This window comes from Neomonachus schauinslandi, chromosome 5, assembly GCF_002201575.2.
Source record: "Neomonachus schauinslandi chromosome 5, ASM220157v2, whole genome shotgun sequence".
In the NCBI taxonomy this organism is placed as follows: Eukaryota; Metazoa; Chordata; class Mammalia; order Carnivora; family Phocidae; genus Neomonachus; species Neomonachus schauinslandi.
Genome location: NC_058407.1, coordinates 107,084,222 through 107,109,351, shown reverse-complemented (window position 1 = coordinate 107,109,351; position 25,130 = coordinate 107,084,222). Strand labels below are relative to the sequence as shown.

Here is a 25,130-nt window from a genome sequence, read left to right as displayed (position 1 = left end):
GGCAGCCTGGGTCTTCCAGTAAACTCATTAAGAAGGTCCCTCTTTCTTTCCTTCCCCATCTCTCCTCAGGTGTTCAAGTAAGCAGTCAATCACCCACCTCCATGTCTGCACACAGACAGATAGAAGGAAACTTTCAACTTTTTCTAAATACGAAAAAAAATCACATCTGCTAATACACTTAAAAAAAACCACACAAACCACCCAGCAAGGAGTTTCCACAGGAATACTACAGACACCACAAAGAACAGGAAGAAATATGCCTTTTATTAGAAGTCTCATATGTACAGGGAAAGCTGTTTCTCACAGCTCAGGGAAGGCTGTGAGAAAGAGCCACTGTCATCCAAGGTCACCGTGCTGACATAGGTAACACCGTTGAGTATCGCCACACATTAGGAACACATAGAACCGTTACACAGAAATGCAAAAGAGACAATAGGTACGTGTGGACACTTGACATATTTTCTAAAAACAAGTGGACATAAAAATACAATGTGCCAGAAAAAAATATATATATATAGGCATATCAGTACATGTCTTTTTTGTTTGTTTGTTTTCTTTTCTTTTTTGTTAATACATGGTATGCTGAGCTTTCATCTCAAGCTTTTCTCACATCGGGATGTGCAGGCACTTTAGCAACCCAGCCATGGTTTACACGCGACGTTCAGACCGACCGCCGAAAACAGGGGAGCATCCGAGGTCCTCATGACCCACACACACCTTACAGTATTGACACGAGAGCAAGCTTTTGTTACTACTGTCTGGGGACACCAGAATGTTCGCTGTGTGAGAGAACAGCTTTTCCCTATTTGACTTGTTTGTTTTGGGGCAGAATTACTTCGGAGCACGGATGGCATCACCAGGCAGACATACAGCATATGGGTGCACTAGACAAATGTCATTTCCAACTGACTTTAAAAACTGTAGAGAGCAGATGAGTCTTGAGAATCCCAAAACAACTGTCTGATTTATCTTTGTCCCACTCTATGCCCTTCCTGCCAACCTGTCAAACGAAAACTAATTAAAATAATTACTGGGATGTTGTGGGCCAGAAGCTCATCCTGGGAGAATTCTTTTCTTAGCTCCCACCTCCCACATCACGATACACACAGGGCCGGTGGGCAGGCTCCATCGTTCCCTGACCGGGAGTCACTCCCTCCCCCACGCTCCCCACACAGCGCTGTGCTGACTCAACACACGTGTCAGGAACATGACTGAACAAGTGTATTTATAAACACGGACTAGAATGATCACTTTATTGGTAATGTCGAGTTATAAGGCAGTTGTAAAAGGACCCCCATGATAACCAGACAGCGTTGGATATGGCTTAGCTTCTTTCAGGGGATGAAGGAACTTTCCTGTGGCGAGGAGCTGAGAGAGAACAGGGAAAACCACGCTGATTACAAAGTACTATAAATGACTGTGCTGTGAAGTACCATAAGGCCCCAATTTCTGGGGTCTGTCACCCGCTTGGATCCACCAGAGATTGGGACGTCGCCTCACATGAAAGAAAACTGAAAGGGGGAAAAAGAGGGATCAGTATCACCCTCAACTTCAAGGTAATTTGTCACCACAAATTGTCGGGGGCTGTAACACAAAACCACGGACAGCTCACGGTGGGGGGCGGGGGCCCACAGTCCTGGAACTTCAGAGAGATGCAGAGCACATGAATGCCTTGAACAGATGATTGTCGGATGGCGGGAAATCCTTCCATGAAACAGACACTTGAGACATAGTGGCAAAGACATTAAGGCCTTCCATTTCTTTGCCCATACTGCTTAAAGGCACTGATACCAACAACAGAAATATTATTCCATAGTACCATCGAGGTTTTAAAAAAACTCCCCAAATACAAGTCTTCATAAGAAAATGTCCTTTATTGCATGACATGAAGCCTCCACTCTTCTCCTGCTCAGGAATAGAAGGGTTTCCCTTTCTCAGGAGTCTGGAGTCTGTTCAGCCTGGCGACCTGAGAAGGGGAGGGGGGCACATCCTGCCGGAAGGGCCCCTTGGGAGGGGTGTAACTGGGGTCCTGGACTTTCTTGTATGAGTCATAGTTGTTGAGCCCCTCCGGAGGAGGGGGCTGCTTCTTCATCTGCTGCTCTTTCCTCCTCTGCTCCTGGCGAAGGAGCTCCTGGGTCTCCAGCATCACCCTGGCGTTGAAGCCGTGCCCGCCCAGGTAGCCGTTCCTGGAGCCTTGGTAGCTGGAGTACCTGGGGTTCTCCTTGGCACTCTGGAAACCTTCCCCAGGGGGGTAGTTCTGCTCCCAGGAATCCTGGGACACAGAGCTGGCATTTTTCCTGCTTTGCCTAGAAAGCAAATCCCAAAGGTTAGTGTATGAGCGTTGGGAGAAGGGGAGAGAGAGACAGGAAGAGAGGAGGGAGAGGGCTGGGGGTGGGGTGGGGGGTGAGAGGCGGGGGGAAGTAGAATATGCATTTGAATCTCTCAACCAATGGGGCCATGCTGCAACTGTGCATCAGCCACAGTGATCCGGGGCCCCGGAGGATTAAAACAGGACTGTCCTCGACAAATAATGGCAAGATGGGAGAGAGAGCTAAGGGATTCGGCGGCATCCAGCGGAAGGGTCCTCCGACTGTGTCTGGGTAGGCACTGCTTGTTCTGCTTAGGGTAACCGTATTGCTCTGCTTAGGGTAACCGTATCTCCTCCCATTTAGACACATTGGCAAGACGCTGTATGGGAGTATTAGAGATCTGGCAGCTTCTACCCCAGCCATAATTGCTCGTTTTAGAACGTTACAATTCAATCCTAAACAAGCAAAACAAATATTTTACACAGCTGCCTCCATAATGCCCGAGACTCGAGCTAATACGAAGTGACTGTAATGGATTACAGTATGGGTTCAGTTATGAAAGGTTTAAGTCTAGACGCCCTATATGATTAAACAGGCAACAGGCAGTCCCTTAAAGCCATGGCTTTCAAGATGTATATGTCAGCAACTGATACTCTTCAGAAAACATGCCCATCACACTGGTAAAACCTGGAAGGCTGGAGAGTAAGCACTATTTTCCTATACACCATACCCTCACCGAAGGCTGGGATCACCTATTTCACTCGCTTTCTGTCACCCCGGGATAGGGAAATAAATCAGAGTCATACAGAAATTTCAAAGTCTTATCACTTCTGCAATAAAGTTGCACATCATTTTCAGGAAACATTATTGTTTTGAAACATCTTTAATTTACTATCAAGTCTCTAGATGCTTTTATGAATTTACAATAAGATTGGCTATGATAAAGTAAGACAATTTTGTGCCACAAAAGAAGACATGTCCTAATTTTTCGCCTTAAAAATGGAAGAGAGAATTGAGTAATAAAACAAAATATATTGCTCCATTTATCAATAAGAAAATCATTTGGTGACAGTATGTATTGCTCAGCCTTTCACATCAACACACACGACATGACGGAATGTTCAGGAAGACTCGTGTGAAGGGAAAATAAGGTCTAGGCAGCCACGGGGCTCCCACGGGGATGGAGCAATTTGCATTTTTGAACATTCAGAAGTGCCATCAATATGGTTTGGGATGAAATCTGCCCATTTTCCACATGGCCTAAAATGCAGCTGGGGATATTTTCAATAAGGAGAATGAACTAATGTCCAGCATCATCTCTGGATATGATTATGATTAATTGAGCAGTCCTCAGTATCTCTATCTGGCTCTCTTTTAATGGGAATTGGACCGTTTGTACCATCAGCCCAGGCAAGAATTCTTAGATTTGATGGAATAGTTTATTTGCCTAAAGCACTGATTATCTTCACTTAAAAAGTCATAAATTAATCTGCCCAGGGACATGAATGATGGGAAGTGCCAGCATGAAACCAGGGATTTGACATTCATCATGAAAGTTTAATTAAAACAACGAACTTGTTACTGATCTTCCAGCAACAAAAGTGTAATTCCTTCATGGGTTAGTTATCAATTTAAAGATAACCAGAAGTAGGCGGCAGAAATGTCACCTCTTTTTCATCCTTAGCCTACTGAGATCCACTAACCCTCTCCATCCCCCCAACCCCCGACTCTATAAAGCCCGAGGCTTCGCTCTATGGCACTCGCGCACCAGAAGTTGAATTCTGAATCATTTCAGGAAGACAGAGTCTTTTATTTAAATACATTGAGAAGTCACTAAAGGTCTGTTAGGGATAGAAATGACGATGATGTGAGAGAAAGAATTTCTTGTAGCTAAAATATTCTTCAAATTAGGCGGGCCAGAAGGAAGAAAGCAGACCGGCCTGAGGTATGAAGTAAGATACGTGGGGAAAATACATACGCACAGATATACGCACACGTGCGTGCGCACACGTGCACGCACGCTTCCTTGGTAAGGAAACCAGTGGTATCAATAAGCCCTTGATTAAGGAGAGGATGAGAAATGCGCAGCTTATAGAGAAACTCGAGAAAACAGCAGACAATGAGAGTTTTCTACACTAGGCTCAGGACCAAGTAGACAGATTACAATCACTTTCAATATGGCCTGAAGACCACAATCCTCTAGAGGGCTTACCCCAAAGACCCAATGCCTTAGGAAAGCCATTTAGTCACTGAGGTGACACTGCAGTGAGGAGGACATAGAAAGATGAAGAACGGTATAAAGACCAAGGCTGACACGTTGACAAGCAGCTTAGAGACATAATAAATGGGCCTGGTGGGGACACCATGTCCGGGTGTGGAACACAGAAGGGAAGTGAGGTGTGCGGAGCAGGGAAGTCAGCCACCAAACAGATGTGAAGCCATGGGAGAAGGAAAGATGAAGAGCAAATGGAGGGACAGCAGGAAAAGAAAAATATATATATTTAATAAAGGAGCTTAAATAAGTCTTCCTATCCATGACTATAACTGAACATACCTATACTCAGTTTTAGAGTTGCCTTTTGAACACTAAGAAACTAATCTAGAAGTGTCAAAAGGATTAAAAAAAGAAAGTAAAAAAGAAAACAAAAGAACTAATTTAGGAATAAAAAAATTAAAAAAAGAAATTCTCGTCTGATTGAGAATTAAGTGTGTGTGGGTCCACTCAGGTCTTTCCTTCCAAACACGTGTTACTACCTGACTAGTTTCTTACTGACATTTCAAAATGTAACTTGAATTCTGTCTAGAGGTTTGTTATTTACAGTTAGAATTTACAAACCACTCCAGCTTATATACATCCCTCTAATTCAAACCACCTTACCTAGTGCTACTGATAGAAAGAATGACCGTTTTATTTTATGCTCCACTTTGCAAGAGAACTTCTGCTGTGTGTGAAGTCTTTTTGGTATCAAATCCCACACCAACTTGTTTAGATGAAACTCTGCTAATTGTCAACATCCGAAAGGCAGAGGTCAAATGTCTTTGAGGAATCTCACATGTCAGAAATGTGGGTTTGACTCAAGCCCATGGAGGTTGTTGCAGTCTCCCTCTGAGCTCCTGTTTGGTTTCTTTACCTTCCTCCAGATCTCTGCACACAGCCTTTGTCAAGTGGGACCACCCTCCAGGGATCCAAGCTGGGGGCAAGGTTCTACATTCCTGAATCTTCCTCACAATAGCCACTCCCATCAAGAAACTTCTCTGACAGAGGAGTACAGGCTGTAAGAGGCCTACCAGCCCTCCTGCCTGAAATTGCAACTCGTTCTTTTTGGAATTTCTGCTTTTCTCATACTGACACAGAATACAGTGCCTGGTCATAAGGGGGCTTTGGTGAACACAGAGGCGGTTTTTGTTAACCGCCAGCAGAGGTACCAGCAGCAGCCCTCTCTGTGAATCAGATCCTTCTGCCGGGCGCTTCAGAAGGGAGAGGGACAGCAAGGAAGGCAGCTCAGAGGACCAGGAGGTGGGGAAGAAAGCAGAGGCTCAGTCTGGAGTAGTGGGCTACCTGCGAGCACAACCAGGAGAAAGTCGGAAGAAGTACCCCATCCGTCTTTGTCCTCTTGCCCAGGACGGGGACCCGACGGGCTCTTCTTCCACCGTGTGTCCTTCCAGGCGCTTGGCCACCATCTCTCCCACTTCCTTTCCTCAGCCCCGTGCATTTCCCGGCTCACCCCACCCCTTACATTACGCTTTCTGATATTTCTCCTTCATCTCCTATACTCTCAAACACAACAAACATTTATGAAGCCAAACCACTTGCCAATAAAATCAGATCGCAGCCCCTGCACAGGCAATGCTGTTCCCATGGACCGCAATGTGCTACTGACCACCAGGCAGGTCAACTGATCCACAGGGTCGCACTCATCTTTCTGATGGAAAGCAAGCCACACAGGCGGGCGGGTAGGGCTTTGACACAGAAGAACCTTTATGTAGAATCCTTGAACTGTTTCACATTTGGTGCATTGAGCCGATTCATACAGTGGCCTTCTTCCAAATGCTAAGGGCAGTAGAGCACAGAGAGAACCTTTACACCTACACCCGTTAAAATTCCAGACTTGGAAACCAAAACCTTTGGTAGCAATGAGCCTTATGAAATTAGGATTTAGGACATGGGCAGGTTTGGGTTTGAATGTTGGCAGAATTACGTACTAGCTGTGAGACCTTGGGGCAAGGGACCTAATTTCACTGAGCTGCTCTTGTAGGACAACCTGATTTCCAAGGCCCCGTCCAGACTCAAACTTACCTAGAGTAGGCTAAATAAATATCCTCCCGTTTAAAAGAAAAAGCAATTCTCCCATGTAAAAGAAAAAATAATTTAGTTTTCTAAGGAGATACAGCTTTATAGATTAAAAAAGAACAACTGAATGAACAATACTACAATACTAGTAATACTACGATTACAATGACTATAATAACGGTACTCAGCCTGGTACAGATTTTCATTCATAACCTCATTCCCTTATCTGATCTACAACAATGAAGCCAAGTCCCTCATGGTTATTATAGTGATTATTTAACAGTTAAAGGGGACTCATCATTAATAAAAATGAGAAGCAAATCAAGACTACTTTTATGTCGGTCAGTCAAGCTGACAGTGATAAGCACTTGCTACCCCCCACACTGCTCTGCTCTCACTCCAAGTATCCACCTGATACAAACATGGTAAGTGTATTTTCTTTCGCATGCAAAATGTTTTTGTCACCTGGTTTTGAAATAGAACAAATGTCTGTAATAATTGTGATTATAGGAGTGCCTCGTGGGAAGTTTGGGAAGATGAATGTTTTTAAATACTGTTATTCCTTACTGTGCATGGAGGAAATACTTAGATGGAAAAATGGCTATCATTTCAGTGTATTAGGGCTCAGTCACCTGAGCACTCTCCAGGCCTGGGGCAGAGAATCCACAGGGGGAGCCCAGCTGATAGACCCTTCCAGCTTGTTGGCTAATGAGGTGGGCATCCCTGGGACTCTGAGGACCAGCACCCAGCAAAAGCAAGGATGGCAGGAGAGTAAGAGAGATCCCACCTGAGCCGAAACCACGGGCATGCACCCCCACCCTTTCATAGAACCCTAGATCTACACAGTACCCGACAGGCTACTTAGCCTAGCAGCCAGGCAAAGTAAGAGTTAGCTTTCCATTTTTCAGAGGAAGAAACCATCTGGTCCACGGCTCCCCTGGGAAGTAGCAGAACGAATACCGGATCCCAGGTGTGACCCCTCAGCCCAGTACTCCTGCATCCGATCATCTTGCTCTCAGCTGGGGAGCTCTGGGGTAAAAGGCCTGGCATCTCCTGCAGCGCCTCCCTTCCCAGTCGTCTTGCCACACGGTAAGAGGGCCACGCAGGCTGAGCAATGCCTCCCCCACCCGGCCGGCGGCGGCTTCCCGAAGTGCTGCCGTGGGTGAGCGGGAGAAGCCGGGCGGTGTTGCAGGGAGGGGTTTGCCAAAGGAGTGGGAGGCCGCGCTCTCAGCCCGGGCTCCGTACCGGGGCAGGGAGCTGTACTGGCGCTGCGCCTGCTGGAAACCTTCGCGCTCCTCCTGCCGCTGGCGCTGCATCTGCACCTCCACAGACACCGAGTGCCGGCCGCTCTGCGCCGCTGCTCTGGAGTTCGGCTGAGGGACGGAAATGCGAAACGGTTAGCAAGAGCGGAAGCACGGAGAGCGCGTGCCGGGTTGACCCAATTTCCATGCTTAAGGATCGACTCCGAAGCACGTTACAGAGGCTGCGACTTTTCCCAAAAGTCCACTGCCATGTGCTCGAGTGTGAATAAAGAGGTATCACTCCCCTTGCTCTTCTGAGCCCCAAATCCTCAAGCATCTTAAATTTTGATTATGGCTTGAGGACGGTCTGAAATTGAGAGGTCAACTTTTCTCGTCTTCCTAATGAGGTTTGGTAAATACCAGCATTACATACCGCTTTGTATCCCTTGTCTGTCCAGCAAACATAGGGGAGCGAGGCTGCTCAGCAGACCAGAAGAAGCCAAGGCCAAAAATAAGTCAGTCAATCAAGATTTGCTACAATAATTCACAAAAGTGGAAAAGTCCTTGAAAGTTGGCTGTGCTGGTGAATTTTTTTCAGCAGTTACATATTTTAGTCTAGCAATAGACTACCATATAGCTGATTCCCCTTTTATTAAAGGATGACAGTTAAATTTTGAACGGAAATCGGCTGAAACCAGGCACTGCTAGCCACGGACAGGTCTCCTCCAACCCACAGATGGCGGCCACATGGGAACGGAAACACTCATCAAAAGAACAAACCCAAAAGCTAATAGCTACTTGAATGGGTTATGAGATAATACATGTTGCCTTACTTATTAGGAAATGGCATTTTTTTTTACCTGGGTTAATTATATTCTATGGAGAAACTTTCACTCCCTCTGGCTAAATACACTGGTCAGCAGGTCATCTGCTGATTGCTGCCTCTCAGCAAAATCAGATATTGGCTGTGTACGGTGTGCTGTGCGGATCAAGCCCCTGTGGATGCTTCAGCTTCTCACTGACAGTTTTTAGCTTACCTTACCTTCTAGATCTGCCCTTTTAAAATGAAGGTAGCTCTGCTCAAAATAGACAACGATGCCTCTAACTTTACAAAACACTCAACAGTGGTTTATCTTAGCATCGGTAGCATTCACTAAGTAATCCCTCTTGGCACTGGCAGACCTCTGTTCCCCTCTGTGTTATGCAACATTGTGCAACAGGCATATTCTGCGTGAAGAATGTCTCTTAAAAACAAGCTATCGATTTTCTTTGAGAGTTGAAAACCAATGGCAGACTTTGACTCGATACTAATTTCCTAAAATAACAGAGTCTTCGCATTCGTTCAGAGAGTTGTAAGATAACACGTGGGCTTGCTACTTAAGGAGCGGCTCCTGTGGTTGGCTTTTGTGTGAACAGAAAGCAAGCATCGCCTATTGTTCTCTTTCTGCCTGGCCAGCATTATCTTATTTGTTGGTAAGCAATAATAAGGCAATATATGGGACAAAAATTTCAAAGCATATGGGCATAGTCAGTGAGCATATTAAAAATATCCCGATACAAAAATAATATGTGAAGAGATTAGGCTTTACAATACCCCAGTCTCTACTAGTGGATGTTTATAACCACACTCACTGGAACAAATGTGTGTTCTGAGACCCGCTCCACAACACCATTCAAATAACACATGAGCGGTGCCTTCAGCAAGGAAAACACTTTGCTGAGTGAGTTCTGCTTATGCAAACAAAGCATCAACCAATTGTTCATCTACTCCATTAAAGAAGACAGACATTTTCTTCCATTACACTCGATGAGGCTGGCCAAAATGAGAACTGAGCGGTTCTATTGTTCATGGTGAGGCATGGGAAGCTTGAGAGAAGCCACTGGACAGAGGGAAAGCAAAGCAAGAAAATACTACACAATTGCCTTTACACCCTCAAAAAAGAACGACATTTCCCTTTCCTTTTCACTCAGTATAAGCTATATACATGTGTCAAGCGGTCTTGAAAGATCTGGCATGCTGCAGTAGGATTTAGTAACCAGCTTTTTAAGCTCATGCTGTTCTGTGACACACTGCTTGTGGAGATGTGAAAAGAAAATGCAAGGTCTTGTAGAAATTTCAGGTGTATTTTTAAGTTGTTTCTCCCAGAGGCCTGAAAATCCGATTCTGACAGAAAAAAAAAAAAAAAAAAAGAAGTTGTTGAAGGGCTTTTGTTTCCTCCAGTGTTTGGTTTCTGACACTGTTCATCTCAAACCTTATCAGTGGCGAGCATCTAGCTGGATCTTGATGAACTCCAATAATAAAATTATCATCACACGGGATCGGAAAATTTAACGTGAGTGAATGAGTTTGGTATCAGCAAACTGATACATGTCATACTAGTCTGCCCACTATGATGAAATATAAACCTTAGCCTTACCATGAATATTTTATTCCATTTCTCTTTTTAAAGCATACAAACGGGTAGGTTCTTAAAAAGAATCACCTTTGTCTTTAAGATGAAACGTTACTGAGCTGCAGATTTCCAGGAAGATTGTATACATGAGCAGCCCAGAGCAAAAACTAGGTAAATTCATCCTGGCAAGTTTCGTACTTGGCCCGAATCAAAAATAACCTAATTCATGATTTCAACGACGATCGCATAAAAATGTGAATTGCAGGAACAGTATTATCATGGACAATCCTGACTTTTAAATTCTGTGGTTTCCATCTCTCTGGCAGATATAGGATAATTTTTCTGGAGTCCAAAATCACAAAAATAAGGAAATGAAGAAAGGTTACAAATTATGTAACCCCAGAGAGAAGGCAGGTTTTCAAATAAAACAGTATCAACAACCACAACAACAAAGTAACATGTATACAGGGAAACACATGGGTAAATTATAGTTGTAATAATTCTGGAGATTTGCCAGACAATAAGGCAATAGCTCTGTTTTTAAGAGTGCAAATTACAAATAACCTGGCCTTGTTTGTGAGGAAATTTGTGACAAGCAATGACCTTTCAAGTAAAAAAATAGCCAAGGTTGCCAAGGCCATAAAAATGTAGAGATTGTAAACAGAAATAAATACATGGTTATCTATTACACAGTACACTGGAGGGCCACGATATGTGAATCTCTTCATGGCTCATGTTTGAAACCACAGTGAAAACTATGTTACTTTCGGAAGTGAGTTGCAAAGTGCTGGTCTTTATCGTGATTATAGAGAGATACTATTTATACCGTACCAACAACTATATAAAGTTTGGAAAAGCTACACAATTTGGCTATCATTTACTAGTGTAAAACAAAATATTAAAAATACCTTCTACACAGAGTTTTTATTACATTAAGTCATTAACTAAGCATTTTTCTCAGTTAAACAAAATCATTCTTCTTCTTCCAAAGTAAAACTAAACAATACAAAAAATAAAAACACAAAACCAAAACTGTTAACAGTTAATAGACTAAAGAAAGAACAAAAATAAATACACACCATACAATGTTTCAGTGCCAATTAGAACTAGGCAATATTGTAAGACTTTTAGAGCTTAATATATGAGTGCATATGGCAACTGCTAATCTTGGTAATTATTTTCTGTAGCAGACTCATTGGAAACTTTTAATCAAGACAAAGTTAACTTTTGTCTATCGATCCTGCCTTCACAGCCCTGCCCCTCTACCCCATCACCCAAGATACTTTCACAACTATCGATCGAACTCTTGCGGGTTCTGAATGTTGAAAAGCTTAATTGCTACTGATGATGTGAGTAATGCTTGAAAAATCTGCAGAGGATACCAGTTTCCCTCATAAAGTTTTTATAAATACATGTTTGATTTTTACACACCGTTTGTCTCTATCTCCTCTTTCCCAACCAGTGTCTGGATCTATTTCCCCCCTCCTTAAACAGCAGGTAGGTTGAAAATAGAGGCTAGCTCTACAAAAGAAGCCAGCTCTCTACTGTCAGGTGCTGATGATGACCCAAAGCAGCTTCACTCGTTTCTACTACCTGACGCCTCTGTGGGTGGCATGGCCCACCGGTCATGGAGCCCTTGGCTGGGGGGACGGGTCCTGGGGCTACAAGAAAGGGGTCTACTTTGCAGCAGCACGGAGGCTTTGGCCATGAGTAAAGGGCCCCCCTTTGCTGCAGGAATGGCTTTCTCCAGGTCAACTTCCAAGGGAGGTGTTTTCCACCCAATGTGAACTGCAAGGCTATCAACCAAGAAGGCATTTGTCGAGTCAAGGCATGGGGCCCCATTATAAGGAAATCACAGCAGATACCCTTGAAGTCTTAAGAAAGATGAAAATAAAAAAACAAAAGCATAATTTGCTCAAATTCCCCAGGTACAGGGAAGGCATTCTTGGGGTGCGGGGTGGCTGTGTACTGCAGACTGGCTTGCTAATTAACAAGGGAAGAGGAGCCATTAAAAGTCCAAGACAGAAAAATGGAGAAAAGGACAGATTTTGTTGTTGTTGTTGTTTAAAGACAGCTAGGAAGAAAGCTTGGGGGAGAAGAGGGTATTCACATTGCAGAGGATCAATTTTCCATCTGAAGGACTAACCTGCTTTCAGTCACTACCAACCCAGGATGGAAAGGATTTAGCAATATAGCTATTAAAGGTTCCATTATCCCATCTATCAACCGCCTCAGCCAGCAAGTCTCCTTGTGGGCAACATTCAGGTATCTGCAAAGTTTTAACAGCATACTGTACTTATGTCTGCAGCCTGCAATTTAATTCTTTTAAAAGCAACACTAAGTCCTGTCCATATCTGAGCCCTGTGATAATAACCCTAACCTCAGCTATTTTTCCATTATCTTAAGAAAGATTTAAAACAACTTGCTGCTTTATTTATTTTGCACCTGGCACGACACGGGGGAAGAAGTTGCTTTTTCTCCTTCTTCTTCTTCTTCTCTTACCAAACTGGGGAGAGAATTCACTTTAATTATGGAGCTAAGGAAATTTTCTGGGCCTCTGCTCATCTAAAGACCTTTTGTGCCACAAATCAGCTCCCTCAGGCCTAAACATTATTTTGAACAAAAGCCCAGAACAGGTGCATTCCACACTACTAGAGTTTAGGGAGAACATTTTGAAAATGGATGAATTGAAAAGGGCTACTTGGATGAATTTTCTGCAGCATCGCTCTCTGTATGTAAAGTAATTGGCTTGGATCTTTTTCTATATGATACATCTGGTTGCACTTTGTGTGTGGCATTTCCAACAAGCATGGCAATTTCAACTACTATGGACTAAGATGGACACACAGTTTGAAGATGAGTTTGTGGTTCCTTAAAACTAAAATGATTACAAACTGTTCCAATGGGTGAGATCACATTCTCATCCTTTCCAAACACAGTGACCTTTCGAGGTCAGAGTACATACAGGAAAAGAAAAAAAAAAGACTCTAAGACACTCAAAGCTCATTTTGTAAAACACATAATAAAAACCATAGACCCAGCTACATTTTGAACAACTGAGCAGCTCTTATTAAGGCAACAATGAGAATTGGTATGAAAATTAATACACTAAGGAGAATTACAGTCACTTTAAGCTCATTTATATGATCAGTAGAAAGGAGAGTACACAGCAAGATCCCAATTGTTTGAAAATTAAAAAAAAAAAAGAAAAAGAAAAAGGTCTGACTTGTGACCCACAATTTAGGAAATTATTCCATTCCTACAGTAATCAGCTTGTCATCCAAATAATTTCCCACTCACTCATTACAGGAAATGATAATACAAGCCAAGTGGTCGGTCTAAAGTTGCTACAGCATTTTGATATACAATAATTTGGCCTATGACCTTCAGTAGGTGAATTTCTGGATGTGTAAGATTTTTTCAAACATTTTTCCTAACATGACTGTATCAAGTAGATAAATAGAAATGAATGCCAACATATTCCCCACCTCCATTAAGAAAAAAAATCCTTATAAAGGAACCAAAATGGATATCAAATCATCTCCACATCTCCCAGTGAAAAACATCCACAGCTACGACGTAGGAAATGCTCAGTTAGCCTCAAACAAACTTGGACATTCTGCATGTGGGTACAACGTCACCAGCCAGAAAAAGTCCAATCAATCTTAGTTCCCAAATACATGTTTTTCTCTTTCTCAAAGTTATGTATTTAAAATATATTTTAACTTCAATGAGGTATTCTTTCTTTTCTTTCTCTTTTTTTCAATGTGGAACACTTCCTGCATTTGCATGTCATCCATGTGCAGGGGCTGTACTAATCTCTGTATCGTTCCAATTTCGGCACACGTGCTGCCAAGGCGAACACTGAGGTCTTCTTTCAAGCCTTTCCTAACCACCCACACTTATTTGGCCATGGTTCCTCTGTGCATAATACTCCATGCACACCTGTATCATAAACTGTACAAAATATTCTTTTCCTTTGGATCGGCTCGACTGTAGAGTTCTAAGGGTAGTCTTTCCTTCCCGTCTTTGTCCTCCAGCACCAAACACACTGACTGGAACATAGTAATGAGCACTCAATACATTTGATCAATTAAATAATTAATTAAACAGTAATGTTGCAAATACGCTGGTTTGTGGTTTGAAATCCACATTCCCAAGAAAAGTAAGTCGGCATTCCGCTGCTCCTCACAGTGTGGTATGGGGACTCAGAAACCCATGCAGGCTCTTGCAAGGTTAGAACTCTGTGTTTGAGAACCATTTTCATATAGGGTTGGTTTTTTCCTTTAGGTGGCCACTGTACTCTTTCCTTTTTTCAGCCTTTCTGTGAAATATACATAGCTAAGGATGTTTACCACACCTCAAAAAAGAATCCTGCTTCAAATCAATTGACATGATACATCACATCAATAAGAGAAAGGGTAAAAACCATATGATCATTTCGATAGATGCAGAAAAAAAGCATCTGACAAAGTACAACATCCATTCACGATAAAAACCCTCAACAAAGTAGGCCTAGAGGGAACATACCTCAACATAATAAATGCCATCTATGAAAAACCCACAGAGAACATCATCCTCAATGGTGAAAAACTGAGAGCTTTTCCCCTAAGGTCAGGAACAAGACAGGGATGTCCACTCTCACCACTTTTATTCAGCATAGTGCTGGAAGTCCTAGCCACCGTAATCAGACAACAAAAAGAAATAAAAGGCATCCCAGGTTGGTAAGGAAGAAGTAAAACTTCCACTATTTCCAGGTGACATGACACTATATATATAGAAAACCCAAAAGACTCCACCAAAAAACCATGAGAACTGATAAATGAATTCAGTAAAAGTCACAGGATACAAAATCAATGTACAGAAATCTGTTGCACTTCTATACACTAATAAAAAAGCAGCAGAAAGAGAAAATAAGAGAACAATCCCATTTACAATTGCACCAAAAACAATGAAATATTCAGGAATAAGCTTAATTAACCAAAGAGGTGAAAGATCTGTATTCCAAAACTATAAATTGTTGATGAAAGAAATTAAAGAAGACACAAAGAAATGTAACGACATTCCATGCTCATGGATTGGAAGAACAAATATTGTTAAAATGTCCATACTACCCAAAGCAATCTACACATTTAGTGCAATCCCTACCAAAATACCAACAGCATTTTTTTCACAGAACTAGAACAAACAATCCTAAAATTTGTATGGAACCACAAAAGAGCCCAAATAGAGACAGCAACCCTGAAAAAGCAAAAGTAAAACTGAAGGTATCAAAATTGCAGACATCAACTTATATTACAAAGCTGTCATCATCAAGACAGTCTGTTACTGGCACAAACACAGACACACAGATAACAGAACAGAATGGAAAACCCAGAAATGAATTCACTGTTATGTGGTAGTTAATCTTCATTGAAGCAGGAAAGAGTACCTAGTGGTGAAAAAGACTGTCTCTTCAACAAATGGTGTTGGCTAAACCGGACAGCCACATGCAAAAGAATGAAACTGGAGGGATGCCTGGGTGGCTCAGTCAGTTAAGCGTCTGCCTTCACCTCAGGTCCTGATCTCAGGCCCTGCTTCTCCCTGTCCCTCTGCCCCTCCCCCTGCTCATGCTCACTCTCTCTGTCTCTCAAATAAATAAATAAAATCTTTAAAAAAAAAAAAAAGAATGAAACTGAACCACTTTCTTTCACCATACACAAAAATAAACTCAAAATGGATTAAAGACCGAAATGTGAGACCTGAAACCATAAAAATCCTAAAAGAGAGCACAGGCAGTAATTTCTCTGACATTGCCCATAGCAACATATTTCTAGATCTGTCTCCTGAGGCAAGTGAAATAAAAGCAAAAATAAAGTATTGGGATGGGGGCGCCTGGGTGGCTCAGTTGGTTAAGCGACTGCTTTCGGCTCAGGTCATGATCCTGGAGTCCCGGGATCGAGTCCCGCATCGGGCTCCCTGCTCGGCGGAGAGCCTGCTTCTCCCTCCGACCCTCCCCCCTCTCATGTGCTCTCTCTCTCTCTCTCATTCTCTCTGGCTCAAATAAATAAATAAAATCTTTAAAAAAAAATAAAATTTGTAAATAAAAAAAAAATAAAGTATTGGGACTATAAAAACTCTTTTATCAAAATAAAAAGCTTTTGCACAGCAAAGGAAACAATCAACAAAACTAAAAGGTAGCCTACCAAATGGGTGAAGATATTCGCAAATGACATATCCGATAAAGGGTTGGTATCCAAAATATATAAAGAACTGATACAACTCAACACCCCAAAAACAAATAATCCAATTAAAAAATGGGCAGAAGACCTGAACAGCCATTTCTCCAAAGAAGACATCCAGATGGCCAACAGACATATGAAAAGATGCTCAGCATCATTCATCATTAGGGAAATGCAAATCAAAACTACAATGACATATCATCTCACACCTGTCAGAATGGCTAAAATCAACAATATGAGAAACAAGTGTTGGTGAGGATGTGGGGAAAAAGGAGCTCTCGTGCACTGTTGGTGGAAGTGCAAACTGGTGCAGCCACTGTGGAAAACAGTATGGAGGTTCCTCAAAAAGTTAAAAATAGAGGGTGCCTGGGTGGCTCAGTTGGTTAAGCGACTGCCTTCAGCTCAGGTCATGATCCTGGAGTCCCGGGATCGAGTCCCGCATCGGGCTCCCTGCTCGGCAGGGTGTCTGCTTCTCCCTCTGACCCTCCTCCCTCTCATGCTCTCTGTCTCTCATTCTCTCTGTCTCAAATAAACAAATAAAATCTTTAAAAAAAAAAAAGTTTAAAATAGAACTACCTTACCATCCAGTAATCACATTAGTGGATATTCACCCAAAGAATACAAAAACACTAATTCAAAGGGATACATGCACCCCAGTGTTTATTGCAGCATTATTTACAATAGCCAAATTATGGAAGCAGCCCAACTGTCTGCTGATAGATGAATGGATAAAGAAGAGGTGGGATACACACAATGGAATATTACTCAGCCATAACAAGGCATGAAATCTTGCCATTTGCAATGACATGAATGGAGCTAGAGTATAATGCTAAGCAAAATAAGTCAAAGAAAGATAAATATCATACGATTTCACTCATATGTGGAATTTAAGAAACAAAACAAATGAACAAAGGAAAAAAGAAGAGAGAGAGAGACAAACCAAGAAACAGACTCTTAACTATAGAGAACAAACTGATGGTTATCAGAGAGGAGGTGGGTGGGGGGATGGGTAAAATAGGTGATGGGGATTAAGCAGTGCACCTGTTGTGATGAGCACCTGGTGTTATATGAAAGTGTTGAATCACTATATTGTACACCTGAAACTAACATAACACTGTGTGACTAATACAGGAATTAAAATTAAAAACTTAATTAAAAAAAAAAAAAGAACCCTGCTTTAGGAAACCTGGTAGGAAGAGACTGAGTCAATTATGCCAAACAATATAAATAAATTAACATAATTCTGTCATGTTGCTACCTGGGAATGACTCAATTTACTTGATCATCTAAAAAATAAATGTTTTAGAAAAACAATACCATTAATAGTAATATTGTTGCAGAAACACAATTAGAGATTTTCTTAGATATTATATTTGCTGAACTTGTTTTATAATCTCCCAAAGTAAGGCTAGGATCGATTTCACAAGGACTTTTTACCCTTGGATGTTGGTCTCATATTGCCGATTGCCCTCTTTAAGGCTTGCTCCACCTTCCTAACTTGAACTGAGGTAAAGCCCTTCAAACTAGCACCACTTCTCCCATGTTTCCTTCTTCTTTCTCAAAATGATCTTCCACAGACTCCAGTTTGATCACTAAACCCCATGATCAAAACGTTTATAGGTTTCTGGCCTTGTACAGAGTATATTGAGGGTGTTGGATTTTAGGACAAAAAAGGACCTCAGAGATGATTTAAGCTGTAGTGCAGTGCTTCTCCAAGTTGAACAGGCTTCAGAATGACCCCTCAAGGGCTTGTTAAAATATTAGATTCCTGGGTCCCACCCAGAGAGGTTCAGATCCAGTAGGTCTGAGGCAGGACCCAAGAATGTGCAATTATAACAAGCTTCCAAGTGACGGTTCAAGGTGCTGGTCCGTGGACCACACTTGGAGATTTGCTTATATCTACTTTGCCTTATGCACTCAGCTTCCTCTTAAATTTTCATTTTAACAAAGGATTTAATAACTGACACTCAACCATCTAGTCTAACTCTCTTGGTTTACAACATAAGAAGATAGGCCTGAAGAGCCAGGTCACCTGGCCAGTGGGCCTATGCTCTGTCCTGATACCATCTTTCTTCAAACTTCTAATCTAGCTTTGAAGCCTCCAACTACATTACTACCTTTATCTCTGCTTCCCTGCAAAATAACCAACCTCTCAGTTCTGGGTCAGTTGAGTACATGCCCTTTCCCAAATATCTAGTGTAATTATAATCCCAGCACTTTGAACCGAACTCATTAACTTTTTGGACCTTAAGCTCTCGTCTACTTCAGAACTCACATGGATGGCATACCTTTGACCTCAAATCATCCAGAACTGTCCCACCTCCAAGATCCTGGGCTCTAAAAAATATACTGTTTTGACCACAGCCCCCTAGGCTTTATAACCCCTAGACCGCCAACCCTTCTGTCATCCTCCCAGGCAACTGGGATAATGTTTCCTTGACCTGTACTCACCACCCTACCCGGCCTGGGCAATGCTCCAGCAGCATCTTCCCCATGCCTTCAGTGTGCCTTCCCTGACTTTCTGTCATGTCTGTCTCGCCAATCCCCACCACCAAATTAATCAAAAAATTGTTTTTCTATTCCCAGTCCTTTAACATTGCTGGCTATGGGCACAGTCCCATGCTGACTAGACTTACTAATACTCTCAGCTAGAACTTCCTACCTCAAGCAGCTTGTATGTTCATCTCTGATTGACTCTTTCTCAAGTTTTCAAAGAGATTCTTCAAAATTCCTGTCATCCTGAACCCCCCCGACACCCCGCCGCCAAAATCTCCCCCATTGCCTCCCATTCCCAGAAGTGTCATCATCTCCAAGGGAAAAGATAAGAACCGAGCACAAGTCTGGGGCTGGACTTAGGGGGATTAGTGCCTCTCTCTCTCGTGGGCCTTGAGAAGCCATTCCAAATTTTGCTTTAGAAAAATCACTGTGATGGCTGTGAGCAGGATACGCTAGAACAGGGACATGGGCAGATAAACAAGAGGGATTCAATGAATACACAAAGGGGATGAGGGAGAATAAAGAATCAAGAATTGCTAAATATTATACTTCATGTATAGTAGATATACAATAGACATGTGTTCAACTAATTTATTCTGGCTCTGATTCTGAGAAAAATGTATATAGAAAAATATTTGCTAAAGTTAAAAAAAAAGTGCATCGTTGAGAGCAAGAATCCTTTTGCTATGTCTTGTCATAAGGCAAATGAAACTGATTATGCAATGGACAGATGGTGCAACAAGATATAAAATGAAATTAGCAATGATGAAACCCAGATGGAAATGAGGAAAAGGTCAATATGTTAAAGGTCAAAGGAATTTGGCTCCATCTTGTCTTGTTTCATAAAGAACGAAGGTCAGAGCATAGTGGCTCTTACTGCAGGCAAGTTGTCAGACTATTCGCTATGCTGCAGAACCAAATACTCACCCAGGGTTGTTCAAAGCTATAGGTACGTCGCCGATCTTCTACATCTTCATCCTGCTTCGCTTGCTGAAATTCTTGCCGTAGACGCTGTATCCGATCATGGTTGCTAGGAGTTGATCTGTTGCTGAAAGAGAGAAGGGGCAACAATGAACACCCTTTGGAGATACAATCTGTGAATTGCAGTTGCTAGGGAAAGAAAACGGCAGCTTGCTGTGGAATAACACTGTTTAAGAGGCAGTGAGTTTATAAAACAATATCTGGGCATTTAAAATGCTTTCATTTTGTTCTTATGATTAAGAGTTATTGAAGTTATTTCAGATATTCAAGAAGGCAAGCAGTATTTTTAGACAATCCTGTTTTATACAGTACTTTAAAAGCCTCATTTCCTTTCTGTAATCTGGTGAGGTGTTGGCAGCAAAACTTTTTTGGAAAGGACGTTGCATTAAAAGTCAGAAATATCAGGGTCCTGTCCTTGCTCCTCTACCTTCTTAGACTAAGGCACTTAATACCTCTGAGTTGTGGGGGTTTTTATATATATGCAGTGGACATGATAATCATTTTTGCTCTAAATATCATAGTTGCAACAATCAAGTAAGGTAATACCATACAATATAGCCTCACAAACATGCAGTATTATTTTCATAAGCCATCATATAAAGTTCCTATTTAGGAGTTATTAGAGGTCTATACACAAAGTAGTTCTCACAGCATAAATGACAAGCATTTTAAAAATAACTTTGGGTGGTAGTTTGATTTCACCAGTTAGCTGATAATAATGTTCCCTTCTTTTTTTTATAACATTAAATTTTAATTCTCAAAAATGCTTTTTAAGATAGGTACAGATGGTAGTCTCTCTCTCTCTCTCTCTCTCACACACACACACACACACACACACACACACACACACACGTAGAAACTGACGTTTGAAGAAGATAAGTGACTTGTCTGCAGTCTCCCAGCTGGTCAATGGGGAGGTGAGGCTGGAGTCCAGATTCTTCTGGTATCCAGTTTAGCCCTGATTTCACTGTGCCATGTTGTGTCAATTAGTAAAACATATATCAGACTCCAAAGCCCCTGCTTTATAAAATCATACAGATTTTAAAAGCAGTATTTTGCAAGAATTGAAGAGATGGCCAAAGTTAAAACAATCTTAAATCTCATGGCACTTTTGGTCTGTGTCATCCCCCTGAGGACGAAGGCACGTCCTATCAGGAGAGCTATTCAAGCACATGAGGTACATGCTATCTCCCCAACAAAACATCAGACTCCTTGAGGACAAGAATTGAGCCTTATATTTGTATCATCTATACCCTCCAAGCTGCTTGCAGAAAGGGGAGCTGTAAGCTACTAGAAGACTGGGTCTCTTCATTGAAAACATGTTACCCTGGTTACTCAGTGTGATTCTGAGTTCTTCTGGCTGCATACCCCCCTGCCCCGGGTCATGTAATTTGTCAGAGGTAGCTTGGAAAGAGAAAGTCTGCATAGTAGAGTATATAAATTCTCTAATATATATCTTCATATAATTCCATGTGTTTTGAAGAATTCCAAAGGTTTACAAATCTCAAATTGAAAATATTTGCATATAGGGCAATATTAACATCTTCCAAGAATATGGAATAGTCTTTCAGCATTTAATCTACTGGATAGATCCCTATCACCTTTATGTTGCTATTAATTTCATTAGAGCTTCTGGAACATTCTGCCAATACTCTAAGTTTGATTATTTTCCCAGTCAATAAAAGCCTGTCTTCCCTTTTTCCTTCTGACAAATATTTTGAATGGATCGCCCTGAGAACATTAAAGGTTAATGGGTATGTAAAATGTGCTACTTGACAAGGCTTCAGCCCACATTTGGATATGGCTTAAAACTTCCCCTCCGTACTCTTGAGCTGAGAAGGTTGTTATTCCCACTGTTTGGGTTTTTTTAAATTTTTTTTATTAACATATAATGTATTATTTGTTTCAGGGGTACAGGTCTGTGATTCATCAGTCTTACACAATTTACAGCACTCACCATAGTACATATCCTCCCCAATGTCCATCACCCAGCCACCTGATCCCTCCCACCCCCCTCCACTCCAGCAACCCTGTTTGTTTCCTGAGATTAAGAGTCTCTTATGGTTTGTCTCCCTCTCTAGTTTCATCTTGTTTCATTTTTCCCTCCCTTCCCCTATGATCCTCTGTCTTGTTTCTCAAATTCCTCATATCAGTGAGATCATATGATAATTGTCTTTCTCTGATTGACTTATTTCACTTAGCATAATACCCTCTAGTTCCGTCATGTCGTTGCAAATGGCAGATTTCATTTTTTGATGGCTGCATAATATTCCATTGTATATATATACCACATCTTCTTTATCCATTCATCTATTGATGGACATCTAGGCTCTTTCCATAGTTTGGCTATTGTAGACATTCCTGCTATAAACATTGGGGTGCATGTGCCCCTCAAATCATTAGATTTGTATCTTTGGGGTAAATACCCAGTAGTGCAATTGCTGGGTTGTAGGGTAGCTCTATTTTCAACTTTTTGAGGAACCTCCATACTGTTTTCCAGAGTGGCTGCACCAGCTTGCATTACCACCAACAGTGTAGGAGGGTTCCCCTTTCTCTACATCCTCGCCAACATCTGTCGTTTCCTGACTTAATTTTAGCCATTCTGACTGCTGTGAGGTGGTATCTCATTGAGGTTTTGATTTGCATTTCCCTGATGCCAAGTGATGTTGAGCACTTTTTCATGTGTCTGTTGGCCATTTGGATGTCTTCTTTGCAGAAATGTCTGTTCATGTCTTCTGCCCATTTCTTGATTGGATTATTTGTTCTTTGGGTGTTGAGTTTGAGAAGTTCTTTTTTTTTTTTTAAGATTTATTTATTTATTTGACAGAGAGAGAGAGAGACACAACAAGAGAGGGAACACAAGCAGGGGGAGTGGGAGAGGGAGAAGCAGGCTTCCCGCTGAGCAGAGAGCCCAATGCAGGGCTCGATCCCAGGACCCCAGGACCATGACCTGAGCCACTCAGGTGCCCTAAGTTTGATAAGTTCTTTATAGATTTTGGATACTAGCCCTTTATCTGATATGTCATTTGCAAATATCTTCTCCCATTCTGTCAGTTGTCTTTTGGTTTTATTGACTGTTTCCTTTGCTGTGCAAAAGCTTTCTATCTTGATGAAGTCCCAATAGTTCATGTTTGCCCTCTCTTCCCTTGCCTTTAGCAATGTTTCTAGGAAGAAGTTACTGCGGCTGAGGTTGAAGAGGTTGTTGCCTGTGTTCTCCTCAAGGATTTTGATTGACTCCTGTCTCACATTTAGGTCTTTCATCCATTTTGAGTCTCTTTTTATGTGTGGTGTAAGGAAATGTCCAGTCTCATTCTTCTGCATGTGGCTGTCCAAGTTTCCCAACACCATTTGTTTAAGAGACTGTTTTTTTTCCATTGGACATTCTTTCCTGCTTTGTCGAAGATTAGTTAACCATAGAGTTGAGGGTCCATTTCTAGGCTCTCGATTCTGTTCCATTGATCTATGTGTCTGTTTTTGTGCTGGTACCATACTGTCTTGATGATGACAGCTTTGTAATAGAGCTTGAAGTTCGGAATTGTGATGCCACCAGCTTTGCTTTTCTTTTTCAACATTCCTCTGGCTATTCGGGGTCTTTTCTGGCTCCATACAAATTTTAGGATTATTTGTTCCATTTCTTTGAAAAAAGTGAATGGTATTTTGATAGGGATTGCATTAAATGTGCAGATTGCTCTAGATAGGATAGACATTTTCACAATATTTGTTCTTCCAATCCATGAGCATGGAACGTTTTCCCATTTCTTTGTGTCTTCCTCAATTTCTTTCATGAGTTTTCTATAGTTTTCTGAGTACAGATTCTTTGCTTCTTTGGTTAGATTTATTCCTACGTACCTTATGGTTTTGGGTGCAATTGTAAATGGGATTGACTCCTTAATTTCTCTTTCTTGTGTCTTGTTGTTGGTGTATAGAAATGCAACTGATTTCTGTGCATTGATTTTATATCCTGCCACTTTACTGAATTCCGGTATAAGTTCTATTCCCACTGTTTTTTAAGAAACATATACAGCATCTTTTATTTTTGAACACATACGTTTTCAATAATGGCTTCCCAACATAATACCCAACCCCCCTGGAACTCGTGCTCTCCATGTGAAGCTGTGATAATGTAGGCATGAAGATAGTTCCTGAGATAGGAAGTGAGCATTCATTAATCTCACTGCTGTTTCTCCAACTGTGACTTTTTTGTTCCTGGGATACTTCTTCATGGCTTTTAATAGGAGGATTGTAGGAGGCTTGACTGACAAAGTATTTTACAGGTCTAACTAGAAATATTTCCCTATTATTTTCATGTAGCATAGACAGTTTTAACCCTGTAATTATTAGGTTCATGAAGTCAAGCCATTGATGAAAATTGATCTCGTACTATTTGTGGTTAACTGAAAGTGCAACTCTCCCAACACAGGAAGGCGACCCAGTGTCCTTAATTTTAAATTCTGGTGACCTCATTGTTTTTCACAGTAACAGCCAAGTTCTGGAAGTCACTTCTGTCCTTATTTCAAATCTCAGCCGCTGGTGAGATATTGCTTCACTCTCTTTTCCTTTGCTTCCTTTCTTCCTCTGCTCTAGAGCATGGCAACCCACTTGCCTAAGACTAGCAAAGCCACTCTAAGGATTGAAATTGAAAAACGGGCTGCAATGGTTTTCATGATTGATGATGACTTCCAAAGACTGGAAGACCATCAAGCATCCTTGGGGACAACAGTTGGCAGTCTGAAGGTGAAATCCTGGCTTCAAGAATGAAACCCTTGCAACTGCTCATTCTATTTCTCAGGCCAGTCTATAACGGGCCAATGATTGACATTTGGACTTCTAAAGTTCTTGGTTAGCTCTTCTGCCAAGAAAGCCAAAGGAAATTTTAAATATTCATTAGCATTAGTGGCTAATCCATACACATCCCAATAAACTTATATTTAGGTTCATTGCCAATTGAAAGTTGCTCATTATTTTGTGTGTGTGTGAAGAATATAACAAAGATACCACATGAGTCAAGCAGATGGGTGAGAGAGACAATACAACTCTTAATGACAAGCCAGTAAATCATAATTTCTACAGAAAGGAGGGATGAAGAGGGCACTTATAGAGATGGTTTTCTCATAAAGAATCCACACAGACAGACATAAGACAATTTAAGTCTAACACCAACGCAGTCTTCCCTTACACATTGTTTTTTTTTAGTTTTA

The 25,130-nt window shown here is 41.6% G+C and overlaps 1 protein-coding gene and 1 non-coding gene across 17 annotated transcripts in view; both read right to left on the bottom strand.

The window, feature by feature from the left end:
• Positions 1-255: 255 nt before the first annotated feature.
• Positions 256-25,130, bottom strand: part of PARD3 (par-3 family cell polarity regulator) — a 656,432-nt gene continuing 631,557 nt past the window's right edge. For all 16 annotated transcript variants that reach the window (XM_021685996.1, XM_044915499.1, XM_021685999.1 and 13 more), the window contains 3 exons: positions 19,879-19,999; positions 7,846-7,973; positions 256-2,306 (listed from right to left, as the gene is read on the bottom strand). In XM_021685996.1, the coding sequence (XP_021541671.1) occupies positions 1,910-2,306; positions 7,846-7,973; positions 19,879-19,999 (646 nt within the window). In that variant the 3' untranslated portion in view covers positions 256-1,909. The remainder of the gene's footprint in view (positions 2,307-7,845; positions 7,974-19,878; positions 20,000-25,130) is intronic.
• Positions 13,996-14,099, bottom strand: LOC123324978. The gene has a single exon (XR_006540153.1). It is a non-coding gene; the product is annotated as a U6 spliceosomal RNA (small nuclear RNA).